This window comes from Balaenoptera physalus, assembly GCF_965194825.1.
Source record: "Balaenoptera physalus genome assembly, chromosome: 11".
Classification (NCBI taxonomy): Eukaryota; Metazoa; Chordata; class Mammalia; order Artiodactyla; family Balaenopteridae; genus Balaenoptera; species Balaenoptera physalus.
Genome location: NC_138896.1, coordinates 96,358,471 through 96,379,922, shown reverse-complemented (window position 1 = coordinate 96,379,922; position 21,452 = coordinate 96,358,471). Strand labels below are relative to the sequence as shown.

The window sequence follows — 21,452 nt, the reverse complement described above, 5'->3', positions numbered from 1 at the left end:
CAAAGTCCAAAATTTATAGGGAAGAAATTAAAAAAAAGAATACAAATTCACAATGGAAATTAGAGAACCTAGGTTTTTTTAGATTACCACAATAAAATATTTCATGAAATATCTAAAGGTTGACAGCTTTAATAAAGGGTATACAATAAGTCAGAGAAAAACAAGATTCATACTGTCAATCAAAGACTTACATTATGTTTTACTATTGACATTTCCTGGAGAGTTTTTTAAATCACAGATGAATTAATAATTCAACTTTTACTGAGGCCTTCCTGTGCATTAGCACTGTTTTAGGCACATTGGAAAAGGCAAGAGAGAATAAAGCATAGTACCTGCCTTTGAACCTCTTATAATCTAGTTAAGATATTAGAGTACATATGTAAAAAGGAAGCAGAGAATGAATCCCAAAAAAGTGATATGGAAATAAATGCTAAAAGAATTTGAAGAACGATAGTATCAGGGAGTGATCAGAGAAGGGTTCAAAGAGCAGGGGAGACTAGAGATGAGCTTTGAGAAATAAATAGGGTTCAGATAAGAGGTAAGGCATTCTAGGATTGGAGTGGCAGAGGCATCTGTTATCGTATGAGTAGAACTTTCTGTTTGGACAAGAGGGTTCAGATTAAAAAGAAAAAAAAAGAACAGTACAAGGCAAAATCATAATTTTATTCTAACTCCAAAATAAAGTAAACCTTGTAGCTCATTTTGTGGATCATTAGATTTACAAGTCAAAGGAACAATAAGTGATTAATAAGTCTCATCCCTTAACTTTGTGAGAATGAAGGCCCATAAATTCAAAGTGATTTGCCTCATTCTAGATAGACTATAAATGACGGATTAGGAGAATGTAGGCTTTTTCTTATCGCTTAACTGCCTTTTCCGAGATGACTAAATTTTCAACTTATGCTCCAGTTCTTAGAGCAGGTTTCCCAGTGAGATTCTTCTATGGTTTAAGATCACTGAAGATTAAATGTTTACTTCTCCCCAAAAAACAAACATGACTGCAATTTGGATAATTAAATAAGATAATCACCTGATTACTTTTTAAATGCTACCATTTGTTACTTTGCTTGCTTAAGATCACCTGGAAAGATCCCTTCCATTAATTCCTCTCTATACCTTTAGACATATACTATCATATACTAAGAACTAGATTAGTAGTACAGGACCGTTGAACAGAGCTATTGCTAGCTGGCATATTCATAGTAGAAAGTGAAATTAATGTGGATTACCTCATAGCCCAGAACTCTTCCAGTGTTTCTATTCCAGGCAATAGCATTCCATGAAACCTCCATTTCCGAAGCAGAAAAACTTTGAACAGAAGTTCCCCTTGGGGCCAGTTGAGGTTCTGCCATCCAGAGAAAGACACAACCATCTTCAGCAGAGTTGTTCATGAAAACAAATGCAAAATATACATACAGTCTCAAGGTGGAGCATTCCATGCTGACCACAACTTACCATCTTCCCCAGAGTAGACAATGGACGTGGTACTCAGGGCTCCTTCTCCTTTCTTATTATATACACCCACTTTGACTTCAAAGGGAGAGAGGGGGGTGATGCTTTCATTTCTGTAAACAAACCTTGACGATTCTACAAATGGTACTCTTTCCTTGGTCCATGTTGTTGAGCCAACTGGCCGCAGCATGATGATGTATCCAAATTCCTCTCCATTCTGTAGTTCTTCTGGAATTGACTTGGGCAGAAGTGATCAATCACTGAGTATTTAGAAAAATGTATTGTACAGCTATTATAATGTTTATTGATTGTTTGGCATATCTTTTGTAGAGATAGCATGGATATTTACCCTGTTTAATGAAGTATTGAAAAAAAAAATACTTCTATTTGGAATGCCAATTAGAAAAATGATCCCAACTTAAGATACTCAGATAAATAAATGAAAAATTTAAATGGAAATGTAAAACAGGTTTTACATGTTTATATATCCTTCCTGATTATTCCTAAATTGTAATAATAAAATGGTTTAGAAGATTGCAAGATTTTATAAGCTAAAACATAATTTTGATATAAAATTTTAAACTCAGCACAAAATTAGCTTGTTAACTATTTCAAGGCTAGCCATGTTTTCCTTTCACATTTTCAACAAATTTTTGTAAAATACAGGTAATATAATCAATGTGTAATAATATTTGCTTTAAAACATATAGACTATTACTCAAACACAAACATATAAGGGACCGTCCAATTTTTTTTGAAACATACATCTTCATTAGTCGTAGTATCAGTGTGCACTTTCCTTAACATTAAAAAACAAACAACAAAAAGTTTGCTAAGTCCCAAAGAGACAAAATTCTTTGAGTCATTTAAAACTTAAATTTATTAAAATTACAAAACAAAAATAGATACAAGTTCCCCATTATAAATAATTATAACATTATAAATAATCACATCAAGAAGTGAAAATGAATTAGTCCTTGAACTTAGACAAATATTCCAGCTGTTTATAAGAAAGTTATATTTTAAAATGATAGAATTAATTTAGTTTCTCTAAAGGAAGATGCTTTTGATTTCTGAACATTTTCATGTAGACTAATAAAGCATACCTGATAGGGCATAAGGCTTGAGTCTCTCATGCACACAACTTTATTCCTGAGGTTTTCCTTACCAAAGGTATCCATTTATTGTATCACATTATCCTGTGACTTGGACCACATCTGGTTATCCAGCAGTGGGCACCAGAACAAAAGGCACCCTCTTGGTCAGAATCTTTGAGGTGTTCTGGTATAGAATCTCTGAATTCTTTTTTTTTTTACACATATATACATTCTTTTTAAAATATTCTTTTCCATTGTGGTTTATCCCAGGAGATTGGATACAGTTCCCCATACACTAGGAACTTGTTGTTTATCCATTTTAAATGTAATAGTTTGCATCTGCCAACCCCAAATTCCCAATCCATCCCCCTCCCTACCCCCTTCCCCCAGGCAACCACAAGCCTGATCTCTGTGTCTGTGAGTCTGTTTCCTAGATAGGTTCATTTGTGCCATATTTTAGATTCCACATATGAGTGATATCATGTGGTATTTGTCTTTCTCTTTCTGACTTACTTCACTTAGTGTGATAATCTCATCCATGTTGCTGCAAATGGCATTATTTTATTCTTTTTTATGGTTGGGTAGTATTCCATTGTATATTTGTATCACAACTTCTTTATCCATCAGAATCTCTGAATTCTATGGTGACTAGCAAACCCAATTAATTCCTCTCCCTTATGGAATTTGAATATGAAACATAGGTGTGTTGGGGTAATAATAGATAAACTTAGAGCAAGCAATAAGTGGAAAACATACAGTAGCAGGAACACTGAGGCAGTGGAAGCTAGGAGAAAATCTAAGCTGTAAATTATACAGAGAAGAGATAGAATTTAGCCGTTAGCCAAGTAGAAAACTGTAAGTAAAGTAAATAGGAAGAACTGAAGGACGAGCAGGAGGGACTCTTAGAACTGGGGCTGGGTTACCAGAATAGATGACAGCAGGGTAGGGCTACGGTTCTCAGAACAGTGATGAGTGATGTTCCGGTTCTTCTTTTGCCCTGTCTGCTTGGTTACTGAGACTTTTTCCCATCCTCATTACTTCCCATGTAGCTTTAAAATAAATCCCCATTAACCAAGATGACCTGAGCTGCTCTCTGCTTCTTGCCATGTGGAACAGTCTAAGGAATACGGACTGTGAAAAGGAGAAGAAAAATACATGTCCTGAAATCTTAGGAAAGAAAATGCTTCCTTGTGTTGACACTTCCCTTTCACAGGTAGATCAGAATTAAAATGATTAACTTTGAGTGGTATGGAAGAGATTTATGAGAATTTAAGCTACTTGCTAGAGAATTTGATTTCTTTTGGATGCTTCTCTGATCTTAGATTTAATCAAGATGTTTAGTTCATCGGAGAAAGTGGAGGACTTTTGTTTTTGGTAGTGAAGTGCAATGAATGTTTCACATGGTGTTCCCTCAAGGAAGATCTGAGTCCAACATGCTCAGTTTAGAGGAGAAAAAAAGGCTTATTTAGGTCCTTCCTTTCATTCTTCTCATGTGGGCTGAGAGCCAAATGATGGAGAAATATATATAGCTATTTAAGGTGGCCAGAAAGAGAGTTTTCTCCTTTAAGCAGAGAAAGTATTCAGCAGAATACAGAAATTCAAAAATTCCTCTGGTAATGAAATCTCTTAAAGTTGATAAAGATTAACAATATCATTCTCTACCACAGTGTCTGTAAGAACTACATTTTTAGTATAGACCAAGAGTCAGCAAACTACGGCCTTTGAACCAAATCTGGCCTGTAGTCTGGTTTTGAAAATAAAGGTTTTTGGAAACACAGTCACACATGTTAATTTGTATAATGATATATGGCTTTTGAATGACAATGGCAGGGATGAGAAGTTGTGAAAGAGGCCATGAAGCTTGCAAGGCTGAATAATTTTACTGGCTGACCCTCTAGGTAAAAAGTGTATCAATGGGCAGTTTGGGTGTTTATTTCTTACTCTACAGTTTTTTATCCTATATGCCTAATTTTATAGTCATATTTTTTATGAGACATTTATCATAAGCACCTCAAACTTGCAGGTATTTTGGGTATAAATTACAATAACATATGAGTAAAGATACCTTTAAAAAAGGTTAGCAGTTATTACATCCCTAAAGTTAGATATCATGTCTAGGTTAGTTGAAAGATAACAAACCAAAACAAATAACCATACACAAAATACACATTATTTTGGCACAGGAGAAAACACAGGTCGATTATACCACAGTGTACTTATAAACCATAATGGTGGAGTCAGACTGAGTTTAGAACAGTGGTTGGACCTGGATTAGTGTTGAAAGCTCAATGGGTACTTCTTCATCCACAGTGCGGTGACTTTGGCCTGCAATGGTCTCTTTATCCCCGAGTTCTTTTTCACAGCATAGTTCAGATATGCTATGATGGTACCTTTCCTGACCTCCTTTCAGGCTGAGTTAAGACTATCCTGTCAATTTCTGAACATAAAGACTTTTTTTTCAAGAAATTCATTTTTGTACCCCCACTGCACCACTCGTTAGTGTTCACTGAATTGAAAGTGTTACTATGTGCCTTCTGGTGGCTCGAATTAATGTATGCATCTCCTTCTAAGTACACATAACTGATTCCTTAAAGAAGTTTGGGCACCAGAAGAATTTGGCTCAGTAACTGCATGTACATGATGCCAAATGTGAATGATAAATGGGAACTTGCATCCATTTATGTAATAGTTTCTGTTAGTATCCTCATATCTGATATCCCAAGAAGAAATACACAGAGGGAATGATTTTAACTTAATTTTTTAAAAATGTAGGTCAGAAAAAGTTTTCTGTAGAGGGTCAGATGCTTAAATATTTTGAGCATTTGGGGATCTAGGGTCTCTTGCAATGTCATGAAAGCAGTGATACATAACACATAAGAGAATGGGTATGGTGGTGGGTGAATTTGTTTAGGAAAACAGGGAGCAGGGCAGATTTGGCCTATAGGTGATGGTCTCTGGAACCTGGCTTTAAAAACAATATTATAAATCGTGGAAAGTTTTTTTTTTTTTTTTTTTGTTAATTCACATCATCTCTATTTAAGAATAGTATACATAGGATTTCCCATTCTCCTCACGTATAGACTGAGTAAAAGCTGTGATTTACCAACCTTTAGTAATTTCTGACATGGAGGAGAAAAAACAAGGGGTGAAGTTAGGCAAGTGATGAAATGCTTATATGGCCTTCAAAGAATATTGAAACCTAAATAACCTCCTCACCATCCCACAAAACCAATCCTGTTTTAGACTACTTGAGAGTCAGTGTTTCTGTGGGAAATGTGTTTGGTAAACAAGAATAATTTGATTAACTTACTACTCAAGGCAGATACAGGAAAACTCTTGGCCTCTCTAAACCATGACTTTGCATATGGACCATTGGAATTCTAATTTAGGACAAAGTAAAAAAGCATGGAGAGTCCTATATTCAGATGCTTCTCTGCCCACCTGTATTGCATTTCTAAGCCTATTTTCTTTTCTGAACATGGCATTGCCACCGGCTAGCATTGTCATGAGGAGTAAATGACATGAAATGTCCAGCACCGCACTGAAAATCCTGTAAGTGCTCCACAAGTGAGCCACATCTCTCTCTGTGCACATCCATTCATTCAACAGGTACTTCAGGAGGTCACACTACATACCAGGCACTGTGCTAGGCCCATAACACATATGTGAAACTAGACATCCAGAAGAAAGGACAACTTTTATAGCAGCTGCACCTGGTTCCTGGCTCTGTTGTTTACAACCTTTAGAAAACATCTCTGCGTCTCAGTGTTCTCTCATATGAAGAGGGTTTAATAATACTACTTTTTCTCTATCTGTAATAGAATTTTTTTTGTTTCTTTTTTAAAAATTTTTTATTGGAGTATAGTTGCTTTACAATGTTGTGTTAGTTTCTACTGTACAGCAAAGTGAATCAGCTATATGTATACATACACCCGCTCTTTTTGGGATTTCCTTCCCATTTAGGTCACCACAGAGCATTGAGTAGCGTTCCCTGTGCTATACGGTAGGTTCTCATTAGTTATCTATTTCATACACAGCATCAGTAGTGTATATATGTCAATCCCAGTCTCCCAATTCATCCTGCCCCCACTTCTCTCTTGGTATCCATACGTTTGTTGTCTACATCTGTGTCTCTATTTCTGCTTTGTAAATAAGATCATTTATAGCAATTTTTTCAGATTCCACATATATGCGTTAACATACGATATTGATTTTTCTCTTTATGACTTACTTCACTCTGTATGATAGTCTCCAGGTCCATCCATGTCTCTACAAATGACCCAATTTCATTCCTTTTTATGGCTGAGTAATATTCCATTGTATATATGTACCACGTCTTCTTTATCCGTTCCTCTGTTGATGGACATTTAGGTTGTTTCCATGTCCTGGCTATTGTAAATAGTGCTGCAGTGAACATTGGGGTGCATGTGTCTTTTGAATTATGGTTTTCTTTGGGTATATGCCCAGTAGTGGGATTGCTGGGTCACATGGTAGTTCTATTTTTAGTTTTTCTAAGGAACCTCCATACTGTTCTCCATAGTGGCTGTATCAATTTACATTCCCACCAACAGTGCAAGAGGGTTCCCTTTTTTCCACACCCTCTCCAACATTTATTGTTTGTAGATTTTGTGAGGAATAAAATGGACCATATATATAGACGGTCTTATACTACTGTAAAATCATTTACAGATGCAATGAATCCCTATTATTCTGCAACAGGGTTTCTCAACCTTAGCACTCTTGACATCTGGGGGCAGATAATGTCTTCTCATGGGGGGCTGTCCTGGGCATTGTAGGATGTTTAGCTGCATCCTAGCCTCTATCCAGATGAACCTCTCCCCTTAGTTGTAAACAACCAAACATGCCCTCAGACATTGTAAATATCTCCTGAGGGATGAAACCACCCCTGCCTCCCAATGAGAGGCCCTCTAACATATCAGACATCATGATTTTTAACTAAAATATCCATAGCCATCATGTTCTTAGGTGTGATATTAAAATGTCCAAGGAAGTGGATGTTTTGGCTATGAAAATTATCACCACAGTGTCAGAAACATGTACACAGGGCAATGAAATAGGGCAAGGCTCTTTTATCAGTTATAGCTGGGGCTCAAAGCTGATAACAAAGGTATGAAGTGCCATGCATTCTAGAGAGAGACATCAAACCATTTATATATAAGTCTACCTGGCAAAACTTAGCCTATAACCCAAGAGAAATGCACAGAAAGGGAGTGTTGGTTTGTTTAGGGAGAGATTAGTAGGAAGATATTTCTTTTGAGACGGTTGTAGAAAAAGCTGTGCATTCCTACCCCTCTACCCAGGGGAAAGCAAAGGAGCTACTTCTTATCCCTTGCCTAACGAAGTGAAGAGGCTTCAGAAAGAAACACATGGTATATGTTCTCTGTAATTTAGGGGATGCAGGTTCTTTTAACTGACAGATGCCTGAGAAACTGCCAAAGGGGAGAGAGACCCGGACAGTGTATTGTGGTAGAGTGAAGAGAGGCTAAGTGGGGACACACTGCACTTCCATGGAACATAGAGCAAAGGTGCATGTTTGCTGAGGGCAAATGTGAAAACCATGTAGGGAGCTATCCATGAGCACAACCTTATGGTTGCTCTGTCATCATAAGGTTGCAACCTTATGATGCTATATCCACAAAGAGCATCTAGAGGAGAGAGAGAACCTCTACCAGAAGAGTCTGGCCATGGACCACCAGATTCCAGGAACTGAGGAGACCTTCCGGCAGCTTGCACCAAGGAATGACAACCAAAAGTTTGGGCACTTCTTTGGACACTGCGCCCTCCCCGCCACCACCAAAAACCACGAAAAAACAAAGCAATACAAAAAACCGCTCTATGAAATGTCAACGTCTGGTCATTTACCATTCCTAGAGTATACCAAAGTCAAATTACAAATGTACCAGCAATCAGGACTTTTTCTGTCCCTTTCCTCTCCTCCCAATCCCAGTTTACTACAACTCTGGAGGAACTAGTTTGGGAAAGGAGAAATTGAATAGCAGAGTGGAGAAAAGGTGGAGAACTGACTATGCGTTCCCTTTCACACTATAGCATTTCTCCGCTGAGGCAGGCCTGAGCGTCTGGAAATGAGAAACTTTAGATTGGTTGAAAGTCTGAAGTTTATGATAATAAACCAGGTTGAAAAAATTTTAAGTACAAAAATGAACCTACTTGTTGATACTTAATAATAATGACTACAAAAGCTATACCATCTGCCTAAGCTTTCATCTAGATGCAGGGAAGAACAAAGGAAGGATTTAAAGAACAATGATAGGGAAATTATTTTCTACCTGCGCTCTGCTGAGTCTAACTCATGAATAGTTCTAGAGGTAATAAATAAAATAATTTCCAGTTCATCAACTAATAACAAAAATGCTACTGACCCACCTTCAATAGACATTGAACGTCTGTTTCTTATATTTGGAAGCAAATTGTGTTGAGTTAGTCACACTCTCTTACTTTAGTAGAAATACAAAAAGTTTCCAATACCTCTTTTAAATAATGCATCATCAGGAGTCTCTCATACCACGAATTTTTATATACTCAATAGTGATCAAATAAATCTTCTTTTTTGTTTTTCAATATTCCTCTTAGCCAGCTAAATCTTTTTCCTTCAAAGTAACTCAGTTGGATAGAAAATTACCTCCCACGTAATGATGAGTTCAGACCGACTTCCTCCACCTCCATTGATGTTTGTTGGTGCCACGACAGGGACTAAAGCAACCAAGAGAAACATAGGATGGCAATTACTAAAGTAGCTCTTCATTGGGAAGAATTTTGTTTTTGGATTTCACCTTTCAAAATCTCACGCAGACACATTATGAGAGAGTCTTGCATTTTTAATGAACATAAATTATGTTTACACATATCCAAATTTCTAAGAGAGAGGACACAGTTGTGTTTGATACAAGAGCACCCTGGCTCCAAAATTAATTAAAAATCGACTAACATCGTGTATTTGACATTATTATGCATCATCTACTAATTGGCAAAATGATGTTCCATTCAGATGGTAACCGCAACATTGCTGATTTAGTGCCTAATTATACAGTTGTGCTGTAAACAAGTTACTTAGGCAGTCTATTAATTAATTTTTTTCAATAAACTAAAATAATTTTTCTTTTTGTTAGCCATCAGGATATTTTAACATTTAAAAATGAATCCTGCTTTGATGTTCATAATTTATTTAAAAGATTGCCTTGAACCTATGCCCTGTCTTTTAAGCCTTCCAATGCCTTTGGCCAGAAGCAGCATGAATTGGGAATAGCTTCTACAGTTGCAGGGTTTCTAGTACTTGACAGCTTACAGTAACATATTTCAGGACAATTGACTAGTTTAGATACATAAGGAAATTATTTTAAATTATACTTTAATTAACTCTTTGCAAAAGTTTCCACTATTCTGGGTAATAAAGTTCCCTCTTTTCTTCAGTTTTCAAATGAACCATACTCATCCTAAAGCCATATTGAGAAGAACTGTCTTTGATGATACCAGCAAACAAACAAACAAACAAAACCTCACAACCTCTCACTTCAGTATGATTTGGAGCCTCAGGGAAATCATTATGAACACCAAGTCTCATTATGCTACTGAAATGAGAGCGCCAATGGTTAACAGAAGGTGACATAAAAACTTTACTGTAAAAACTTTAGAATTAGCATCAACCCTGCCCAAAACTATCATAATATAAATCAGCTGTAAACAAACAATCTGAAATTGAAGCTAATATCCAGAGGCATGGACCACACTTGTAGATTCTTATCCAGTTGGTCTGTGGTAGGGCCTGGGAATTTCTATATTTAGACATTTCCTTATGTCAGTCTTTATCTCATTTAGGTTAAGGTCCATTGTTATGGTGAATGCTGGTGCCTAAGTCTGGATGTCTGGGTTCAAATCCTGACTTTGTCCAAAACAATCAGCTAACATCCTGGTCTTCCTTTTCTTTCTCTATCAAAGGAAGGACCCTCCTCTCAGCTCTAAACTTTTAGAATGATTTAAGATATCACTACCAAATATGCTGTTTTCCAGCCCTAATCCTATAATAAAATGATTAGCATTACCTTTAGTTTCAAAAAAATGATTTATTGACATCTGACAGTTACGCACACTTTGTTGTAATAGTTTGTGCTTGTTAAACTAAGCCAGCAGCATCAGTGATCATTCATAGGTGACTGGATAAGAATGTGAACTTTGTTGGCTACATGCATTGCACAGATCAAGTATCACCTTGGATGTGAAAGTTTAAGAGTGGAACAAAGGATCCATTGAAAAGAGCTTAAGAAGGTGTGATTTCTGAGGCAGGTTCCACTTGTATTCTGCTGTTCAGTGAACCAGTTGATGCTCAATTAGCACTTCTGTTAAATGAGTTTAAAATTTACCTCATTTGCCTGTGGAAAAATTTATAGTATCGCTCAATGAAGCTGCAGCTAGGTCAGAGTTGAGAAATAGATGGAAATATGTGGCTGGCTGCACCATCAGAGTCTCAGTTAATTCTTGGCTACAACATTTAATGAAACAAGCAGTAACTCATTTGCATTTACAAATCTACAGATTCTCTATTGGATTTTGGCTAGAAAATAGATGAGATGAGAGGACAGCTTTTGAAAAATTCTAATTTTTGACATGCCTGCTTAACTATAATCATCTCTTTTTGAATTCACTTTTTGGGAGAAAATACACGTTGCTCTGTGCACATACAAATGGAAAATAAGAGCCACTGGTTTACTGCCTCTGATTTTGGACCAAAAATACTACACTTCTTACTTATTTTCTTTAGGAACTAGACTTTAATAGGTCTTCCACATCTTTAGAAGACATTGATTTCTTACCTGATGCTTTGGTTAACACTTCTGATGGTTTACTTGGTTCTCCAATCCCAATGCTATTCCCGGCAACAACACGAAACTCATATTCCACCCAAGGACTCAAACCAACCACTGTTGCATTGTATGTCTTACCATTGAGAATTTCTGGAACTGAAAAGAAGGAGATGCTTCAGGCCCCTAAACTGGCACTAGTTAAAAACAATCAGTTATTCAATTAAACAAACACACCATCTGTTTTAGAAAATTATTCAAAAATACTTGTGTCACTTACCTGTAGAAACAGCCTGCCAACCCACAGAAAATGGTGTCCGAGCCTGAATACTAAATATTTGAATGGGACTGTTATTATCTGAGCCTGGTCTCCAGCTTAGTTGAGCAGTAGTACTGGAAATATGTTCCACTCTTACATCTTCTGGGGGACCTGGGGGACCTTGAAAAATATGTTTTATGATGACTATATTGGAAATTATTAAATTCATGGATTTGGGACAGGGATAGTCTATCTGTTATGCTTAGAAAATAAAATATTGAACATAATGTATTTTAGCACATTATTTGAGATAAAGCCCTATTAATTCAACTTACATGGTGAGAGATTAATTTAGAAATGCTTCCCTTGAAGATTAGAAAATGCCAGTCATGGGATGGTTGAATATCATCCGATAGGGAGTTAACCTCAAAAATTGAGAACCATTCTCGTCCATTCTCTCTTGAAAGCTAACTCAAATAAATACATCTGATATGGAGACCTTCAGGAACATGTGACTTTGACCCTGCTCTGACCAGAATGGTTTATTATGAATAGAAAGCATGTCTAAATTTTAGGGACCGACACTGCTTGCTAAGTCTGACCATTCCTAATAAAGAGACAAAACCCACTCATTTCAATATCCATATCTATACCCGTACCCTGGAGTCTTAGAGTTTAGAAAATAAAAAATCTGTACTATTTATCTCACTTTTTTATCATAATGTGGTTACTCAAAGATCTACCATGTATCAGTACATATTAACATTTTTGATTGTGAATAAACTGTGTGCTCATTCATTTTCACCATTTATGCTTACCCCTCACAATGATATCAGCTTCAGCAGATAAACTTTCCAGAGTTGTTTTTACTGTGCATAGATATTTTCCTGAATGATTTAACTGAATATTCCTTATCATCAAATCCCCAACAGATTCCTGCAGATAGATAGGGAAAAAGGGATAAAAACATAATCATACACAGCAGGTCCCTTTTTTTTTTTTTTTTACAGCTGGATAAATACTAAATATGAGGCAGCTCTGAAATTAGGAGATATACTAGTATCATTATAGTTTCTCATATTTGATCCCTTTTATTATCCCCTTTATTATAATTGCATCCAGAACACAAGCATTTCTATGCAAGACATAAAACAAAATAAAACAAAACAAAAACAGTTGCAACTTCATAAACAGACAGTGACTATCCATGCAAATCAATATGGGGAGAATAATTATGAAAGATGTTGATTCATGTAAAAGACTTGATTCATTTTATTAAGCACTTAAAAATTTCAGCAACTTACTCCTCCAATCCTCTCAAAATGAGCCACTCCTTTTTTTAAGTCTATGACATCTCCATTGAAAGACCATACAAATACAACTTCAATGGAGGGGTCATGGGACACCTGGCAGGGTAGGACTACACTCTCGCCAACTGTAACATCCATTTTGGAAGGTGGCACGGTAATAACAGTCCTCTCTGTTGAGAAAAAATATTATTATTATAAAAGCTTATCAAATGCTAGCATATGGCTATAAAATATATATTTTGAATGGTTTTGCCATTGTTTGAAATTGCATAAATACAACATGAAGCTCTACTATACTCAATATGAAAAATTATATTCCCACTTTTCAAATATTTCTGCCTTAATCAATGTAGCCTATTACTTGTAAGAAAATTCAAGATATACTTTCATTTATACTTAATATAAAAATGAGTAGTTCATAGAAAACTGTGGACCTCAAAAGACAGCATTCCCTACATAGAGAATGCACCACACCATTTTTATTATTATTTTATTCTGAAATTCCAGCCACAATATTACAATCCACACAATGGTTACAGCTCTAAATATTCTATGTTAATTTCATATACTATGAGACAAATTGCATCCCTAAGATCATAACTACATTAGTTTATATTATATCGAGATTTATAATCATAACCTTATATTTGCAAATGTGAATACAACATATTTATTCTATTTCTGACATAGCTGTGATAAAAAATTTCTATTTTAGATAAAGGTGCAACACGAATAGGAAGGAGGTAACTTTTTTCTTTTTCATCGAGATTTCACAATTTTAGAATTACACATCTATCATAAAAAAATTTCTCTCTAGAAATATGAGTCACAACATCAGCCCTTACTCTACAATTCATATCATGTCATTGACCCATTTCAAAGGATAATTCCAAACAGTGTTCCAGCTGGACTTGTGAGTCCTATATTTCTGTGGTTAAAAGAGACTCATAGTGATATCATTTTTGACTACATTTTTTATAACAAAATACATAGTTTTGATTTTAGAGGACTAAGAATTGACTAAGATGGCAACTCAGTAAATTGACCAAAATGGCAACTCAGTAACCACACACACAAAAAAAACCCTGGACATACATTTGGATTTAGATATGTACTATCTTACCAAAATAAAGTATGTTTTAAGGGGTTTACATTTAAGAATTAGGGATTTTGGCAAATTATAGTGAAAGCAAGTATCATACATAAAGAAGTTTCAAAACAAAATGAAATGAGGACCCTCGAAAATCTCTTTCTCTAAAGATCACTCATAAGATATAAAGTTTTACCCTCTAGGAGATAAGCTAAAAGCTTTACTTTCCTTCTGGCTTCTTTGTGCTGCTCAAGAAATCAAAGTAGCATTGAAGTTGAATTTATATGTTCATATGGATGAGTGTGCCACTGTATTTTATCAATAGAATGTTTAAGTATTATTCCAACATTTCAAGAATTGTGATTGTTTCCTTAATAAACAAAAAGTAGGAAGTAATAATCTTGAGCTTTAAGGTACATATTGATAAAAGAGTCATGGAAAAATAAAAGCACATATTTTGTTTCTGAATATAATGAAGAAAATCTAACTCAGTCTACATCAGATGGTGTCTGTGTATTCATATTTTCATATTTTAAAGATACTCTTTACCTTATTATATTAGACACGTGTACTTTTTATTCTAATTATTTCTGGGGAAAAGTTTAAAGAATGATTTTGTGGACTAAGTCCATTCTTAATTCCAAGCCTTCTTCAGACGTCTCCCACAAAGAAAGGATAAATACTAACCAGGGTTTCAATAACACATTTTAAGACTAGAGAATATTTTCCTTCTTGTAGTATCTTTGAAAAAAATATATCGCTAATATCTTATTTACACTTATGGGAGGATGAGTTGGCTAACTGGTTGTGCTGGTAGAGCAAAATTGCTCTGATTTAAAGTTTTGGATCATGCAGTTAAAATAATTTTCAAACATTAAAAATGAAAACCTCTCCTTCCATTTATGGCACCACAAAGTGGCAAAATTAGACAAATCATTCCCTATATACATAGTTTGTCAGTAGTATAGTAATAATGACTAAAACTTCATGAATAAGAAACATTTGTATTATAATTCATTATAATGTTTACATGTTCTCACTAGTTAATTCATTTATTAACTAATATTTATTGAGCACCTACCAAATTCCAGCTGTCTGCTAAGTATTGGAAATACAATGGAAGGAGAAGGAAAAAAAAAAGCACCAAATAAAATGATGTGGTGCTTGCCTTCACAGATATTTAAGAAAAAAACGAGAGGCTGACATTAATCAAATCATACTCAGAAATACATAGTTACAACTGTTACAAGTGCCATGTATTAGAAGTAAATGATTCTATTAAAATAGTGAATCCTGAGGGATCAGTTTATTGGGAAAGTGTTGCTTTAGCTGACAGTAAAAGGCAAATAGGAGTTAGCTAAGTAAACATAATAGGCAGGGAGAAGTAACTTTATTCACTATGCAGGCAAGAGCATTTACAAAGAATCTGTGCAAAGAAGAATGGTTTGTTGAGGCAAAGCAGCCATTTTGCTGGAAAGAAGCGTTGGAGAGTAAAACAGGAGTGAACGTGGAGAATATGAAGCTTGGTGATGGTCATAGTCAGAATGTAAGCTTTAGATGTTTTTAGGGCCAGTTACATAAATAATTTTTGGGTCGCAGTATGAAATAAAAATGTGGGGTGTTTTTCTTTGAAATTACTTTGCTTTAAAAATAGTATATTACCTACAAAATGTAACAGGGTAATAATGATACATGAGTAATAACATAAACATACAAATTGCAAAAATATATTTTTGATTCAATTTTATATATACATTAAATAATAATACTTTATTAAAGTTATTTCTTGATTGATCATAAGATTTTTCTCACTTTTCTATAAATTTATTTATTAGGTCATCAGAATTTGTTTTAGCAATTTTATTTTTAAGTGATTGACATCGATTGCTCATGGCAAATGTAAAATCGCAAATGCTTTTCGATAATTCTTTATGTTTGCAAAGATCTTTCTTGTTATGGGACCACTGAGGGTATTTTATAGGTTGTGAGAACATTGGAATAAATATCTGATAAATTATTTTGAAATGTGAATCTTAGATCATCTAGAGCTGATGATTCTCAAGGAACAATCTTTTCTAAAAAGATTTATCTCTTCATACTCATCCCTTCTGTTTAAATCTGAATTGAATTTTAGATGTAAATTTAAACAATGGAACTGTTACATTCTTCGGACACATCCTGTAACTTGTGGAGGTTTCACGAGAAACTGAAAGTGGCTTAAAGGTTTGTGTATAATCCAGATGCCTGTTTATGCATTCTACTGCTGTACCTTTAATTGTAAGGAAACACTCATTAATAATTGGTTTACCTGGAGATTTGTATAGAAATAATATTTTTCCCATTGAGTAGAATCGTCTTTAAATTTAAATGTCTATTTCTAAGCCTCTGGAAATGAGCTTTCTAGTGTTGCACACATTTTCAAAATCATGTATGCCAAACTCTTTTAAGAGTTCACATAACTCAATGATATGCCTTATTGCAATATATGTAGGCTTTTATTTCGTAATACTTTACTGACAGAATTTACTGCCTGGGCACTGACAGTTCCTGTCCTGGTGCTCAGGCTGAAGAGTTAATATTTGTACAGATGTCACCCGCACATTGTCTGGGCACAGATGAGCAAGCTGACTTCTCACAGTGGATCCTGACACTGACTGCTTCCTGAGTTCCTTGTTCCCCTGAAGCCCTTGCTGTCATCCCCTGAAGTTTCTACAGCTGCTACCGTCATCACCTCCACCAATTTGGTCCCGGGTCCTGATTTGCTCCCCTTCCTCTGGGCCTCAGCACTCCTGACCGCCATCAGGCATGTGGGTATACACAGTCCCACCTGCCTGCTTGGTGCATGGACCTGAGCCCGTTTGTGCACAAGCTGCGGCTGCTGAACCATAAACACTTGTATGTGCTTCCACCTAGGCTGTCTCCTCTGCTCATGGTCATGCTCCATTGTCCCACTAGCTTTCACTTACAAAGCACAAGTTCAGAGACAAAGTGACCAAGAATTTTGAGATGGCGACAGTGGAGCATTAGACCAAACATGAGGCATATCTCAGCACGGGATCCTGTGTGACTGGGTTACAAACTGATGAAACCAGCCCTGGATGCCATGTTAAAAAATTGCCAAAAAAAGAGGGAAGCCTTGGAAGTATGGAGCAGAGGGAAAAAAGGCATAAAGACATAGCAGTATTTGTAGGGTAAAAAAAAAAAAAAAAAAGAATTATATTTAAAAGAAGAGTCTTCTATGTGGGCAGACTTGTTATTCAAAAACAGGGAATGCATGGTTATCTGAACATAGCCCCCTTGTGAGTACCCTCCTGTGAGGGTGAGGGGGTACATGGACAAGAACGCTTATAACTACTGTATCCTTTCCTCACACCACATGCAGACCTGTCCTGATCCTGTGTAGGTGGCTGTCCAGCACCCACAAGGCCACTGATTGCTACCCTGAAGTGTTTCCTTCTGCAACCACGCAGAGCTCTAACTCAGAACTAGAAGTGAATACCCCACAGAGACAAAATCACAGTTGCAGAGAATGGGAGAGTGGTTCTTGAGCAGGAGAAACATACACAATTTTTGATGCTATTTTAGGGAAAGAACAAGGAGGAGCTTTAGTTCATTAACAAGTTCTGATTCCTGTGCATACACTTTAACTTCTTAAGAAACTAACACCAGAGAAATTTTTTAAAAAGCCACTCGAATCACTCTCAAGGAGTGGAGGGATGTATATACACACATCTAGTGTACTACTTTCCTGGGAGCGCATACATGCCAGTGGAGTAGGTGCAGTAACATGAGGCTCACTATTAACACTGAAACACTTCTTGGTATTTATGGATAAGTGAGATAATTAGGGCCTGAATTATAACAAATTAAAAAGGAGGAACGTCGACTCTGCTAGACTCTATCATTTGTAAAACTTTGAAATTCTTTAAGGCTCTTTCTCTGAAACAAAATAGAGCGATACTTATTCCTTTTCATTTCCTATAATTATATTTTTGTTGCCTATTCCTTAAGTATTGATATTTATAGAAATTCTACTCTAGTAGTTTAAAAATTTAGCATGAATTTCCTGGAGAATGTGTTCAAAATGTGCATTTCTCTGCTTCCACCAGAAATACTGATCTGGCAGGTCTGCAGAGAGAACCTAGAAATGGATTTTTTTGACAGGTTGCGTCTTCAGTTGATTTTAATGTGGTCAGTCCAGGCCCATGCTTTGAGAAATAATTGCTTTAGGTTTTGAAATTTGAACCTGAAATTGCTATTTAAGGAAAATCCAAGCTATGTGAAATATATTGCCAGAAATCCACCAATGCTTTGGATCCAGGAAAAAGTCATATCCAGTAAAATGTTATTGATTAGTGATGCTCCAAAAATAAATAAAGGTGCATTTCCCAGGTTATTCAACTTTAATTAATTCTGTATACTTACTATGTTTGCTTTTAGAGTTTCATAGTACCTTTTATCATATTAAAAGCTTTGAAAATTCCTGTATTAAAGAAGTTTCCTTAATTCTAGTTTTCCTGCACTTACTAGATATGGAACATTTTTAATTCATGTAATACCTCTTAATACGTTTTGGGATATAAAGAATTCTAAGAAACAATGTTTGGAAATATGACTTTCATGGTTGAAGAGGGTTAGCGTACACAAATATATACACACATGTGTGTGTATTTATTTAACATGCATAATACATATATAAATATATATTTAAGAGATAATCACATACATTTGAACTCCGAAAAACTTAAGAGTAGTCGTTAATTTTTTTAAGATAGGAAAACTGGTTTATTGTTATGTTAAAAAGATCCCCTTGTCATTTAAAAATACATTCTGAAATATTTATAGAATAAATTATGATGTTTATGATTTGCCTCTAGATATTTGAGGTGGATGTTGGGGAAGTAGGTGAGGGTATAGGTGAAACAAAGTTGGATATGAGTTGATGATTATCAACCCTGATTGATGAGTACATGGGTATTCCTGGTACTGTTTTCTCTACTTTACTGTGTGTTTCTAATTTTCAATAATAATAAAAGAAAGACATAAAGGAAATGATGGGGGTAGTGAATATTTATATACAGAATAGGGAGACATCTTTTCCATTCAGCTTCTAGTGTGAAGAGGACTGACCACTTTTTGAAGGTTATTCTAAGTATGAATGACATGCGTTAATGGAGAGTTCATAAAATTACAGAATTTTAATGTTTACTCTGTTCAGTCTGTTTCAGTGAGATTCAGATCATACGAAAACAGCTTGATCTAACAATCCTATCCTTAAGAAGTACAAGGAAAGGCTTAATAAAATATATAATTCTTTTGATGAATAGCCTTACTCAAATTCACATTGTCAAAATAGACAGTGATATTTCCAGAACCCATCTTTAGTTAAGAGCACCTCAGGAGACATGAAAACTAATAACATAATTTCTCTCAGAACTGTTAAGCATGATTTCTTTAAACATAAGTGTGGCTTGTTCCCTGTATCAATGGCCAAACACTCTATTACATATCATGATCCCCAGCTACATTTTTACAAGCCAGGGATGGCAATCCATCATGTAATTGGTCTTTCCTGAGCAACCAGAAAATATTACTTTTGGTAACTTTTTGTTTGTTTCTTTTGTACTTTTAACTCAGTTGAAATCTCCATCTGTGAGTGATAATCTTTCAGGGTCATTGTTCAGAATAATAACTGCTCAGGTGGTTCTGAATTACCAATTCCTCTCAAAAGATTGACGAATGTTAAGAAAAATCATCAAATCTCCCTCTGTGCAACATGTGATTCTGCCTTCATTTGTCTATGACATTATTGGAAATGTTATTAAGATACTGAAATAAAGGAAATTAGTGTATAAATAACACTTAAAACAGGTGATGAAAGTCTCTGATATTTTCTCTCATTAGTTAACTTGTGAAGACTAGAAATAAAAACTTCTAAAATTTGGTCCTCTTCCTAATTCCCCAGAATCTCAAATTAGCCTCATATCAACGTATTAACTCTTCCCATTGCTCTTAATTTCTTCTTCAATCTGTGACCACATTGCTTCTGGTTATAGGAGTTTCATTATCATTTCTTTTAGTGCAGATTTGAGTGATAGGTTCTCCGAGGTTTTGTTTGGTGAAAGCATCTCTATTTTGTCCTCATTTGAGAGGATATTTTGCTGGGAATAGAATTTTATTGGTATTGTCTTTCAGACCATTAAAAATGTCATTCCACTGTCTTCTTGATTCCCTTAATTCTGTTGTTATGTCAACTGTCATTGTCATTGTTATTCTTTTGACGATAATATGGTTTTTTTTAATTGGGATGATTTTTCTTTCCTTTGTTTTCGCTACTATGTGCTTATTTAAACTTTCCTTTGTGTTTATCCTAATTAAGGCTCATATGATTTCCTGAATAGATGGCTGATGTCATTTTCAGTTTTTTTTTAACTCTCTGGAAAATCTTTCTTCAAACTGGTCATCCCTCATCCCTCCTCTGCCCCTTTGGGAACCACAATTTCATGTATGTTAGAGCTATTCACCATCAACAATATATTCTTTGTGTTCTTTTTTGTCTTTCCTATTGCATTTCCTCTCCATATTGGATATCTTATATTCACATATCTTCCTCTTTACTAATCTTCTTCTCTACCATATCTAATCTGCTGTTAAGTCAGTCTATTTTGTTCTTAATTTTAGCCTTTGTATTTTTCACTTCTAGAACTTCCAACTGATGTTTAATACATGCCATTTCTCTTCTGAAATTCTCCATCTTGTCATCTTTTAAAAAAACATACTAATCACAATTATTTTAAAACCCTTGTGTGATCGCTTCTATATTTCTATCAGCCGTGACTTGTTGCTGTTATCTGATATTTCCCTGGGTTTTGGTCATTTGGTCCTGGCTCCAGCTGTTCTTGGTAACATTTTATGAAATGTCAGGCACTGTGGCTCAAAATGTAAATATTTTCATTTTGTTGTATTTTTCCCAAGAAGACTGACTTTTACGCAGGCAATTGAAAAAGAGCAGAATCTAGTCAGGAATTGATACAAATTGTGTTTGAAGTCAGTGATTTTAAGTCCTGGTCAATTTTGCTCTGCTTTTATTACTAGGGCATAGTCCCTTAGGTGTCTTGATTCAAGATTGAATTGTTTAGCTGGCCTCATTCTATTTGGTTGATTATGAGCCCCAGTTTTTTCTTTCTGGCACTGTGAGACCACCAAAATTTCTGCTTGAGATTTTTATTTTTAAAATATTTTTACATTATTGTGATTGATATTGGTATGATGTTTGTGTGATAAATCTACTTCAACTAGTCAGGACAGAAGTTTCGCCAATATTATTAACTTTTTGTAATAGATTATGTGTAGGGTTGGAAATATTTAGGCCATTTATCAGTAGCTTTTTAGATAATAGCTTGAACAGTA

General features: G+C 35.3%; 1 protein-coding gene across 1 annotated transcript in view; it reads right to left on the bottom strand.

The window, feature by feature from the left end:
- CNTN6 (contactin 6) overlaps nt 1-21,452 on the bottom strand; it is a 266,480-nt gene that overhangs the window by 34,800 nt on the left and 210,228 nt on the right. Inside the window, exons 12-18 of the mRNA XM_082412474.1 lie at nt 12,947-13,122; nt 12,461-12,578; nt 11,664-11,822; nt 11,396-11,542; nt 9,211-9,281; nt 1,456-1,690; nt 1,230-1,345 (exon numbers count right to left, since the gene is read on the bottom strand). Of these exons, the coding sequence (XP_082268600.1) occupies nt 1,230-1,345; nt 1,456-1,690; nt 9,211-9,281; nt 11,396-11,542; nt 11,664-11,822; nt 12,461-12,578; nt 12,947-13,122 (1,022 nt within the window). The remainder of the gene's footprint in view (nt 1-1,229; nt 1,346-1,455; nt 1,691-9,210; nt 9,282-11,395; nt 11,543-11,663; nt 11,823-12,460; nt 12,579-12,946; nt 13,123-21,452) is intronic.